This window comes from Chionomys nivalis, chromosome 2 (assembly GCF_950005125.1).
Source record: "Chionomys nivalis chromosome 2, mChiNiv1.1, whole genome shotgun sequence".
Taxonomy (NCBI): Eukaryota; Metazoa; Chordata; class Mammalia; order Rodentia; family Cricetidae; genus Chionomys; species Chionomys nivalis.
Window position 1 is genome coordinate 5,198,640 of NC_080087.1, and position 12,429 is coordinate 5,211,068.

At 49.1% G+C, this 12,429-nt stretch overlaps 1 protein-coding gene across 2 annotated transcripts in view; it reads right to left on the reverse strand.

Annotated features, from left to right (window-relative positions):
* Positions 1-12,074, reverse strand: part of Smoc2 (SPARC related modular calcium binding 2) — a 131,828-nt gene extending 119,754 nt beyond the window's left edge. For both annotated transcript variants that reach the window (XM_057761527.1, XM_057761526.1), the window contains exon 1: positions 11,820-12,074. In XM_057761527.1, the coding sequence (XP_057617510.1) occupies positions 11,820-11,903 (84 nt within the window). In that variant the 5' untranslated portion in view covers positions 11,904-12,074. The remainder of the gene's footprint in view (positions 1-11,819) is intronic.
* Positions 12,075-12,429: the final 355 nt, after the last annotated feature.

Consider the following 12,429-nt stretch of genomic DNA (forward strand, 5'->3'; position numbering starts at 1 on the left):
TTAGGAACCACAAAAGATGAGCTGACTTGAGAGAGTCACACAGAAGTGTTCTTTGTGGGCTGTGCCTGTGAGCTGGCCCCTGAGGCTACCAGTGTGTATGCAGAGGGGAGCTAGACCCTGAGGCCACAGTGTGTATGCAGAGGGGAGCTAGACCCCGAGGCCACCAGTGTGTATGCAGAGGGGAGCTAGACCCTGAGGCCACCAGTGTGTAAGCAGAGGGGAGCTGGGTCCTGAGGCCACCAGGGTGTATGCAGAGGGGAGCTAGACCCTGAGGCCACCAGTGTGTAAGCAGAGGGGAGCTGGGTCCTGAGGCCACCAGGGTGTATGCAGAGGGGAGCTGGCGCCTGTGGCCACCAGGGTATATGCAGAGGGGACCTAGGTCCTGAGACCACCAGGGTGTATGCAGAGGGGAGCTAGCCCCTGAGGTCACCAGTGTGTGTGCAGAGGGGAGCTAACCCTGAGGCCACCAGGGTGTATGCAGAGGGGAGCTAACCCTGAGGCCACCAGTGTCTACTAACACACTATTGAGGGAAGAGCAGCATCAACTGAGACCAGCGCAGTGTTCAGTATCAGAGCTGTTTTGATCCTAACATCCTTCAGTATGTCAACTGACCTCCGCCAGTGATACCACAAGACAGATCTGCAGGGGTCTGGCAGCCTACAGAGTGTCTCTCGGAGCAAGGAACATCCAAGACAGCTTCTGCTGCTCCTAGCACACTGTACGTCATCCCTGACAAAGAACAACCTGCTTGAGGTGTGAAGCTCGGCTCCGTCTGCTCTCACAATTCAAGTCAAGCTGTTGCCGTGTCCTGAGAGCTCTGGATCCCTCAGCTAAAAAATTACCAGATTGTGAGAAGCATTTTTTTGTTGTTGTTTTTTTTTTGGCGGGGGGGGGGTTCTTTTTTTAAGTTTAAAAGTTACTATTTTGGGTTTTGCAATAAATGGAAACTAAGAAAGTATTTACAGAGGGAAAGGTTTTTTTTTAGGTGATTTGAAAATAAAAGGAGAAGACTAGTTAGGTTGTGGCCCTGAGTCCCTGTTAGTCACATGTCCTGTCACAGCGAACACCGGAGAAAAGAACTTTCCCAAGGAAAGGTTTGTTTCAACTCATGGTTCCGGAGACATCATTCTGTGGTCGCCTGGGTGGTGGTAAGGCAGAACATAGCAGCCAACAAGCAAAGAAAGTGATCAAAAGGGTCCAGGGACACGATATACCCTTGAAAGGTATGTTCCATATACTCTCCTAATAGCCCATTCAGGTGAACTAACCCACTCACCAGGTTAGGAACCTTAGAATCCAGACACCTCTCAAAAGCTGGTCAGCTGTGACCTTAACCTGGAACCTTCAGGACTTTTTCAGATTCAAAGCAGAACAGACCGGCTCTCTCCACTTGTTCACGCACCTTTCTCTCTCTTATTCTCTGCCTCAGAGGCTTGCAACCCCTGCCTCTCTCTCTCCATCCCGCCCTGGAGCTTGTGATAACCGCAGCTCTCTCCACTTGTTCACGCACCTTTCTCTCTCTTATTCTCTGCCTCAGAGGCTTGCAACCCCTGCCTCTCTCTCTCCATCCCGCCCTGGAGCTTGTGATAACCGCAGCGGTACTTACTAGATTCATCAGCCCCTGGAGCCAGGCAGAGCCCAGCTATAGATCTGGTCCCAGGGTGGGGGTGGGGCAGAACGGGACTCAAAGTGTGCACACTGGGGAAAGCCTAGGGGAGAAAGAGACAGTGACTCGGACATGGAGCCAGGGAGGGATGGAAGAAGGGAGAAAAGAGAAAATAAGGATGGGAAGCACGGACTCCCTTCTCAGAGTAGCTCTGAGAGTCAAAGCAGCTAGACAACGTGCAGGTATGTTTAACTCATTTCAAAGAAAATAGAGAGAAAAGAGGAAAAGGCAATAGAAACACCTGAATGGTGACATAGATTTGAGTGGGGGCTTTAATGGTTTTTAATTTCCTTCCTGTCTTTGGATGAAAGAAATGTAAACGGTGTTTGAGCCAGATGCCCAGTAAAGTCTCTGAAGCGCGTGCTTGAGAGTATCTCCTCAGAGAACATCTGACAAGAGGAATGGCCCCAATAAGCATGTGGAAGTATGCATACGGGCGTGCGCACACACACATACACACACGTAATAAGTACATGTGCTTCAACAGACATACAGGTGTAGCTCGCCTTCCCAAAGGACTTCATAAAGCACATCTGAACTTGCTGAACTGAACATGAACGACGTTTGGCAATGTTGGGCACGGAATGGTGACAGCTACGCTTTCTATTGTAGGTTAAAATCATTAAAATGTCATGCTTTGGAGCTTCACTGTGAAGAACGCAGATGGAATATTAATTTAGCAAATAAAATAACTCCAGTTGCTTTAAAACTAGCAGGGTAATTAAGCCTGCAACAGAAGAAACAAAATAGTGACCCCAGTCCCCAAAACAGGCCAGCTCCTGTTCCCTCCCCCTACATGACTTGTTTTAATGCCAACTTTCTACTCCCGTCTGATATTTGGGAAGTAACACTGACTTTTACATGAATTCCCAGACTTCTCCGTAAAGTTATTAGAAGCATCAAATACAATGTCCCTGCTTTTTAATTCCCTCAGTTGGGATTTTGTGCCTTGAGTTAAATGTCTAAGACTGGAAAGTTGGAGTGGCAGCAGGCTAAGTGGCAGAGCCTTGGGGTAGTTGGAAGCTGGACCCCGCTGGGGTGGGAATCCCAACCCAGCCTTCAGCCCCTCTGAAAGACAAAGCTTGCACCCTTGGGCTCCCTCCTGTGGTGAATTCAGGAAACATTAGCAACACTTTCCAAGGGTGGAGGGGCGGTCGGTTCTGCCCAGCAATTGCACCTGGATGTCTCTGGGAGAGACGCCAAACGCACAGAGAGAGAACTCTCAGCTCCACCTGGATTATGTCTATGAATAGAAAGATCTGTCTTTGGCAACTCTGCCCAAAAGATAAACCTTTTAGGAGCGAAGCACTGATTGGCGTAGCACCTATTGGTGTATCCGCTTGAGAAAGAACTTGAGCGTGTAAGTTCAGGTCACAGCTATTGCTCACTTTCCTTGCCCTTAGGGGATTTCAACACTCTACGCTTACACGAAGCCAGGACGTGTATTTATAGTCACCTAGTAGGGAGATGACGATGGAAAGTAAGATGTTATCTGGAATTGCTCAGAAAGCTGAGAGAACAGTAGAGTGGAAAAAACAGTCTGTTATTAACACAGGCATCTCAACCCCGTGTACGAGAGACCCCATGCTATTACTCAGAAGGGCCAAGGGTGTGAGTTATGTGTCCAGGGAGGAAACTGTCCATGTGACGGGGGCTGGAATCACAGTTCACAGCTGTGAACATCCTCAGCCAACCACACAGCCTCAACTACAGTGTGAGTCCCCTACCTAGCAGCTCAGTGCAACTTAGGGATCCAATTTAGCATTTTATCAATGGCCGTTGTTAATGGTTAAATCATGGGAGGGCTGGAGACTATGGTGCTCCTGGGGCTTTTTCCAGGCAGAGGGAGAGAGAGCTGAGCCTCAGCTGGGGGCAAGCATCTGTTAAGCCCACCCCAGGGGCTAAGGAAGCCCCTCTACATGAAGAAACAGGAGCACACCACATTTGTGTCATCTGAAGAATATTTCCAACCTGAAATTAGGCAACTAAGTGAAAATACCAACAAACAGCAATGATAAAGTCCCAGCAAAGATAACCAACAACAACACAGCTAAGGGTAACTGGTTACAGTCTCAGAACGTCACTAGGAATATTAGCCAGACCCCAACATCTGCCATAGATCAAGGCTGTGTTTATGATCGTGAATTTTGACACTTGTCTGTATGGATGTCACGTTTTAGATGTCCAGTAACTCCTCTATGGGAATCAATGAGGGGAACCAGTGAAGGTCACTGTCCCACACAAACCCAGTGAGCACTGACAACAGACACTAGGCCCAAGAAGACAGAGTTAGGGACAAGGAAGGTGATCCCTGGAGAGCCCTGCCATCTCCTTTCAACGCCGGAATGAACAAACCGTTCTCAGAGAAAAAGAAACGACGTGGGTTGTTGTTGATGGATGAGCAGGCAAAGGTTGGAAATGAAAGAGTCCATCCCCCACTGGACTCAAAGTCCCAGAAACACTCCTGCAGGTGACTCCAGAAGGTTGTCCTGGAAGGGCGCCTTGCCATGCAGCTAACCCCAAGAAAGAAAGCGGCAGACTTGGGGGTTTCACCCTCTGTTTCAGTGTGCATAATGGCCTGTGTTTCGTCCACTCCAGAGGCAGCAGGGCTGGCCAAGGCTGCCCCGGAAAAACCCCGGGGATCATCCATATATCTGCTTCAATAGTAGGATCCGCTTTTCTCTGCTCCCTCCTTCCTAATCAGTCTCTCTCTCTCTCTCTCTCTCTCTCTCTCTCTCTCTCTCTCTCTCTCTCTCTCTCTCCCCCCCCCCCTTCACACCCCTTTTAAGAGATGAGTTTCTCTCAAAGGTGAAGTGATGGTGTGTACTCTAGAACTCACTGTTCCTCCAGAGGCAGGACGGACAGGGCAGGGTTACTGTTCCAACCCGAACAAGAGAAATACTCTTTGCTATTCGTTTCCCTATGAAGAATGCAATGGGTACCTGAAAATAGACCTCATACTTGGTTGGACTCTTCTTTGACACAGAAATATGATGGAATAGCACAACATGCATTTCAAAAAGCTCAGGAAACCACACAGACAGCTCCAGGGAGCAGCTTCACACACAGGAAGTGTCATTGCCTGGAACCCCAGACCATAAACAGATGAAAAACTCAAAAATACTTCTCCTCTTGCCCCTCCCTCATCGTGCCAACACCAGAAAGTAAAATAACACAAAGTTCTCTTCCAAAATGCCAACTCACATGTGTGTGTGTGTGCATCTGTGTGTGCTCACACACAGACACACATCTATGTGTGTATGTCTGTTTATGCAGGTGCTCGTGGGGGGGATGGATATGCATGTTTGCATGTACAGAGGTCAAAGGGCAACCTTCGATGTCATTCATCGGGTGCCATTCATTCATCTTTGTATACCTGAGGCCTATCTCACATTGGCCTGGAGCTCACCAAGGAGGCCAGGCTGACAGGCGAGAAGCAGCATGCATCAGACCGTCTCTGCTCTCCAGCATGGCATGCATCGGACCATCTCTGCCTCTCCAGCATGGCATGCATCAGACCGTCTCTGCTCTCTAGCATGGCATGCATCGGACCATATCTGCCTCTCCAGCATGGCATGCATGGGACCGTCTCTGCCTCTCCAGCATGGCATGCATCGGACCGTCTCTGCCTCTCCAGCATGGCATGCATCGGACCGTCTCTGCCTCTCCAGCATGGCATGCATCAGACCGTCTCTGCTCTCCAGGATGGCATGCATCGGACTGTCTCTGCTCTCCAGAATGGCATGCATTAGACCGTCTTTGCCTCTTCAGCATGGCATGCATCAGACTGTCTCTGCTCTCCAACATGGCTTGCACCAGACTGTCTCTGCCTCTCCAGCACTGAGACTCTAAGTGCATGCGGCCATGCACAGCTTTCTAAAAACATGGATTCTTATGCTTACAAGGCAAACACTTTACTGAATGAACCATCTCTCGAGCACTTAAAAGCCAAGTTTTAAAATACTTAGGAAAATCTTAACTATACAGGCCTACATCCTCTGCTGAATGAACTAACCAATAATCAAAACTAAGCTGCAGCTGGGCAGTGGTGGCGCACGCCTTTAATCCCAGCACTCGGGAGGCAGAGGCAGGCGGATCTCTGAGTTCGAGGCCAGCCTGGTCTACAAGAGCTAGTTCCGGGACAGGCACCAAAGCTACAGAGAAACCCTGCCTCGAAAAACCAAAAAAAAAAAAAAAAAAAAAAAAAAAAAAAAAAAAAAAAAAAAAAAAAAAAACTAAGCTGCACAGTAAATCATTTTCTGTTAATTTTTTCTAGAATTATTTTCTAAAATAAGAGCACAGATATGATATCCTTCATTATTGTAAAACCTCTGTTTATGCTTTGTTTGTTTGTTTGTTTGTTTGGCAAGACAGGGTTTCTCTGTGTAGCCCTGGCTGTCCTGGAACTCACTCTGTAGACCACGCTGGCCTTGAACTCAGAGATCTGCCTGCCTCTGCCTCCTGAGTGCTGAGATTAAAGGTGTGCATCACCCACTGCCCAAATCGTGAAATCTCTATTTTGTATCAAAATGGTTATCAGTAGAGATGACTATATCTTCTTAAGTCTGTTTACGTTTACCTGATCTCTAAGGAAAGATGCTGTAGTGAGAACCTAGCTGTGAGATATGTCTACGCCAAGGTCTCTCCGTATTCCAGATGGATAAGTCGTCTTGCTGTTGTCAGAACATCTGGTGCAGAAAGCAAAGGGTTCGTGTGTGGACAAAACCCACGTGAAGGAAAGGAGTCTACATGGAACTCCCAGAGACCAAGACAGGCTCCAGAAAGCAGAGGCAATCCCATACTGCATGTGACCAAAGAGAAAAGAAAGGGTTGGCATGAAATCTTAAACACTGGGGCTGGGGTTTTATTTGTGCAGTACACCTGTAACAATGGATAAAATCAGAGCACAATAAAGTAATGAAATTGAAAAAGACTCAGATTTGTCAACTGAACACCTCAGGCATTCACAGCCTTGCTGCCCTGAAGCTAAAAGGTACCCTAGAAGTGACGATCACCTAGCTACTACCCCAACAACACGCTTCCATTACTGCTCAGAGTGCTGCCAACTCTGCTAGTTTTCTGAGCTCCTGGTGAAAGCATAAACACTAGCAGGTGTGCTCACACCTGTACAGCCAGAGAGTCCTGGCCACCATAGCCCTCCTGGGGCCGCCAGGAGGGCTTCAAGTCCAGCTCGGAGAGCACCCTGGAGTATGTGACAACTTCATTGCTGCTTTGGGACCCAGCCCTTATTGTCATCAAGTGATAACTGGTTCTTTTGCACAGATGCTGAGATCTCAGTCTGGAGATACATGCTTTCTTTTTTGGCCCTTTGTGGTAGCAGACCATCTGACAAGGGCAAGCAATGTCCTGGACCATCAGGCAATCTATGAAGCAACTCAACCCTGGTGCACACCCATCTGGGGCTCCAAGTGGCTTCCTTGTTACTATTGCCTTTGTTACTGGATCTAAAAAGATAAAACACCAAATCTGGAGGGGAATTTACATGCACAGTTGTATTTGGGTTTGGTTGTTGCCAACAAGCTTATGGTCTTATTTCTTTAAAAGTGACTGTAGTCCCTAACTGAAGACAGGCACGGAATTACCCTAGTAGAGAAAACACTCACTAGAATCTCTGGACATCCAACTGACCTCACCTCCACTGGCCCGCTGAGTCCTCATGGCTATCAGAGGTCACTTCTAAGAATGACAAAGGACTCTTCCCTGTCAGTGATAGGTTCTGGGGATTAAAAAGATCTTGGTGTCCCACCCTGTCGAGAAATCCCGAGAACCACAGACCCCAGTGCAGTAACACCGGGCTGAGAATATGAAGGACAGAAACTGACTGAGAACTCCCTCTGGGGCTTCAGGGAGGGCCAGGAGGAAAAGAAACAGAATTGCTATAGGTTGATGAGAAGGGAGACAAAAGGCATCAAATGTAACTGTTACAGGAGTAGAATGGAGAGAGAGAGAGAGAGAGAGAGAGAGAGAGAGAGAGAGAGAGAGAGAGAGAGAGAGAGAGAGAGAGAGATTGCATATGTATATGCTGTAGCAGTTTTACTGTAAGCCGCCCGGTTAATATGAATATACTTGTGTTTCATCAAAGCGAAGCTGTCCTGTGACCTTCTTGGTGTTAAAAATCTGGCTAATTTGGCCAGATATTTTAGTATATAATTCCCATTTGTAATTCCTTTTTAATTCTGAGATATAAATGTGAGTTGACATCTTTTTCCATGCTGTTTATTTGTGTTGAATTACAACCTTTGCATTTTGGTTTTCAGCCTGGAACTATAAACCACAGAAGAATGTACCCATGGTTCTCACTTGGAGTAATTTGGTTTCAGATCATGTGAAATTAGAATTCAATGAAACAGTAACTCATATTCTGAATGTGTCGTGTGGGCTACAATCTAATGTTTGATATACACGTGGATATTCAGTGTCTAAAGGCACACAATTAGCAGCAGAACCCTGCCCCTACCTGACCACACACAGAGCTGTCCATTCCACCATTCAATCTTTTGTAAATGAATTCACCACAACAAGAAACTATCTCTTCAGTTTTCTTCTCTAGCTTCAAAGTATTAATGGAATCTCGTTATAAGTTTGTGCTTGTATATATGGAATCATGTGTCTTTTAATATAATTTTTAACCTATAAACATCTCCGTCCACCTCCATCCCCACAAACCACAGCCAGTCTTTATGGCCTCACTATTGTATAGTCTTGGCTGGTCACACAGATACAAGATTTCTTAACCCCAGAGTCATGGTAGCCCACATGCATCCAGGTTACCATGTATCCTATCCAAGTATCCTACAATGTATCCTATCGAGCTTGAAGTTATTCACAACCTGAATTTCAAATCAAAACTAAATGTTTTTGTTTAGACATCATGTACATGAGTTCCTGGTAGGAAGTATTGTCTCTAGGTCCTCCTTCACAACCTTCCAGTCTGTCTCATGTCTTCCTTGGAGAGCATCGGACACAGTCAAAGTGTGTGGCCGGATGAGGAAAGAAAGGTGATGACTTTGCTGATGACCCAGACTGAGGGATGAAGTGTCACAGCATGGGCCACACACGCCACTCCACCATCACTCCAGTACAGAAGGGAACAGGACCATCACGAGTAGATCCGGGGCTGATCAACAACCATACCCTCCTGAATCCACACATGCAATGCTGTCTTCCCACTCCCCTTCCCTCCAAAGATCCAAGCTGAAGAACACAGAGCGCACAGCAGAACAGCTGCTGCTTACTGGAAAGAACATCAATGTCTGTGCACAACCAGGCCATGCAGAGTGGAAAAACCCACAGGCTGGCCCAGTGCATATACACTTCCTCTCCAAGAGGTAAATCGGTTTACCTGCTTCTAGGGGAAGTACACAGGACAAAAGGAGGCAGAGAACGAAGACTTCCCGTCTGCCTGGACAGCCCACAGAATCCATTTCAACTAAGCCAGGCAAGAGGTCTACTCCAATACCGCCACTATCCAGACACTCCTTAATGGCACCACCGTGTGTGAACTGGTGGCTATGGTTTCTGAAACTCTCTTACATGAACCAACAGCGCAATCTGGATTGAAGAATGCGCATGTCCCAGATGTACCAACTGTTAGCTCTAACTCTCAGGACATGTTAGGCAGGCTTCATCCCCACTCTACAGGTAAGACCGCAGAAGACCAAAGAAGTTCAGTCCCTTGCATAAGATCAGACACCCATCGAGAAAAGACCTGGTTCTCACTCATCCCCATGAACTGTGAGTCCCACACACCCTTGTAGGCTGAGAGTGCCACACGCTGTCATGGTCTATGAGTCCGTGCACTCCTGTGGGCTGGGAGTTCCAGGTACTCTGTGAACTGAGTCCCAAGCAACCCTACAGACCAACACAATGCTTCTACCATTTACTAGAGGTAGAATTTAATCCTTGTGCAGAGGCGGTCATTCTTTAGGTTAGGCTTCAGAAACCCAAAGACTTCTCCAGCAAACAGAAGGTAGCTTGAAAAGAGATTGGCACCACAGGAAAATCCAGAAGAGCTAACACTTCCCAGCGGCTGACCACTCAAATCCCAACTTTCTATTGCAACCACAGTCTTAATTGTCTAGATTGGGGAGGAGGGGTGAGGGGAGAAGAATTATGGCAATAGTTTATAGCTTTAAATATTTCTCCTGGGCCGGGCGGTGGTGGCGCACGCCTTTAATCCCAGCACTTGGGAGGCAGAGGCAGGCGGATCTCTGTGAGTTCGAGACCAGCCTGGTCTACAAGAGCTAGTTCCAGGACAGGCTCCAAAACCACAGAGAAACTCTGTCTCGAAAAACCAAAAAAAAAAAAAAATTTCTCCTGGATGCAAAAGAAAAGCATTTCACGTGTTTAATATGATTTTAAGACAAAGAGTTCTTGGGGAGCACAGTAATGGGGCATTTCCTGCATGGTGTAAGACCCACTCCTAGCTCCAGTAAAGGGACCCCAAAAGCTGGTGGCACCCATGGAGCCCAGGCAACCCTTGCTACAGTATAAGGAGACAAATGGTGAGGGGTTGAAAGCAGGAAATTTCCAGAAGGGGCAAGACAACAGGACAAGAAAAGAGGAAAATATGTTTGATTTCAAACTATCCTCATTACCAATCTAACACATGCACGCGCGTGTGTGTGTGGGTGTGCGCGCGCGCACGCGTGGAGAGAGAGAGCACAGAGGAAGAAATGTCTATATGGTTCTTTTAGAAAATGAATAGTAACTTCCGGCAGCTGCTGCTTGGAGCCCACAAAGATGCTGCTAAGATCTCTGTTTTCCCAGGGACTTTAATCTACTTGGAGTGTGTGCATGCACCCTGAATATACATGCACATCTATCCACACATCACACATCCATACATGAATGTATACATGCAGTCCTTTGGGCTTCTTTCAGGGTAGAGCAAGACTGAGTAGGTGAAAACTCCCTCCTGCTTCTAGCTATGCTCTAATCTATCAGTCACTCATGAGACACAAGGCAGGGCTCTAGGACTGCTCCAGAAGAATTTTAGGTATGAACAATGAACTCACTCAATCTTCCCTCTTCAAGCTGCTGAAAAACAGAGAGAGAGAGAAAGAAAAAGCAACAGGCTGGCCAGCTTGCTTTTGTAAAGAGCTCATAGGCAAGCCCAGGTTTTCCATAGGATAAGCACACTCCCCAGGGCACTGGCCACTGCAGCACTCCTCTCCACAGGGGCCTCCTCACCACCTTAGTGTTTTCTCAAGCACTTGTTCAAAAACACATTTAAGTGGAATGCTTTCGTTTCGGCAGATTGCATTAATTATGGACTCGCTAGCGCGCGCGGGCCACAAAAGGGCTGCCCGCTGGGATCTGCAGACATCGGCCTGGCAGAGTGGCCGCGGTTGTGTTGGCCTGAGGTGGACGGGCTCAGCCCCCTCCACAGCTCGGCGTCTGGCACCTCACCTCTTGCCTTGGCGTAACCAGTACTGCTACTAAGAGAGAGAAACTTAGAGTGGTCAACCGCAGTGCCATACGCGCTCGGGAGCGCGCCCTGGCGCACACAGCATCCTGCCACTGAGAAGAGGACCCAATGGACCAGGGTCGATCCTCTGTGCCTCCTGTGGCGCGGATCGTTCCTCCTCTATGAGTTCTTCAACAAAAGAAAGATGGTCTTTAATTTAAGGTCATATCTGCTCCTTCCCGGCTCAATTGTCTCAGCGACGTTCAGCCACAACTGGAGCCCATGGGCTGCGGCCTCTTTCCCCAGCAAGAAGGGGAACAGTGGGTCCTCGTGGCGCCCAAGCTGAAAAAACGGCCCGTTTCCTAACCCCAAGATGGGTCGGCTTTGGCAAGGTGGGTGCCCAATTACTGTGAGTTCGTCCTGAGACGGTTGCAGTACTTTGGTGGTCCTCATACTTGTCCCTGTACTAGTCCATTCCCACCAAAGGGGGAGGGGGGGAGAACTCCGGACATCCCCGCGTGCCAACTCCCTTCTATCCTGTACTGATAGGACCCGCAGCCCTTCACATGCGAGTAGCTATAGACCCTGAACATCCATGCCATGGGACTCTGCCAAACCCACCTGTTGGAGCTCACCCGGCCACCTGCTCCTAGAGCCTTGTTCTACAGGAGAGTATGGGTTCCGAGAGAGTGGGGAAGGCAGGGGTGCAGCTCCGGACTTACCGTGAGCGCCGAGAACTTCTGCGCGGGCACAGGCGGCAGCAGCGCGGCGAGCAGAGGCAGCCAGTACAGCTGCGGCGGCAGCATGGTGACGCTAGAGAGGACCAAGCGAGGCAGGCGCTCCACGCGCTGCGCCCTGGCACACGGCGGAGATCTCGTGTAGAGCGCGAGGGCAGGAGGGCGAGCTAGAGCTGCTCCGCGGTCCTGCGGCCGCTGGTGGAGACCGCACGGCCCCTCCAGAAGCGCTCAGGCCAGCGCTCCTCGAACTCTGCGGCTGCCCCTGGTGCTGTCAAATAGCCCTAGCTTCCCGGATCCACCCCTCCCGCCCTCTCCGCCCTCCCGCCCGCAGATCTCCTCCCTCGGCCCCACCTCCCTCGGCCACCGCGCCCGCGCAGGGGCCGCCCGGCGCTCAGGGCTGCGAAGGAGAAGGCAAGGGCTACTAGGGCCCGGCAAACATGTGTTGGTGCTGCTTGCACACCTCCTTCAAGCGAACGCAAGGGCACACCTTACAGGTGTGCACACTCACACAGGCTCCCAAAGATGAGCTGCGCTCCGCCCTCCTGCCTTTAAGCGCCTTCTGTCCTTGCCTTGGCGGATCCCCACTGCGCCTTGA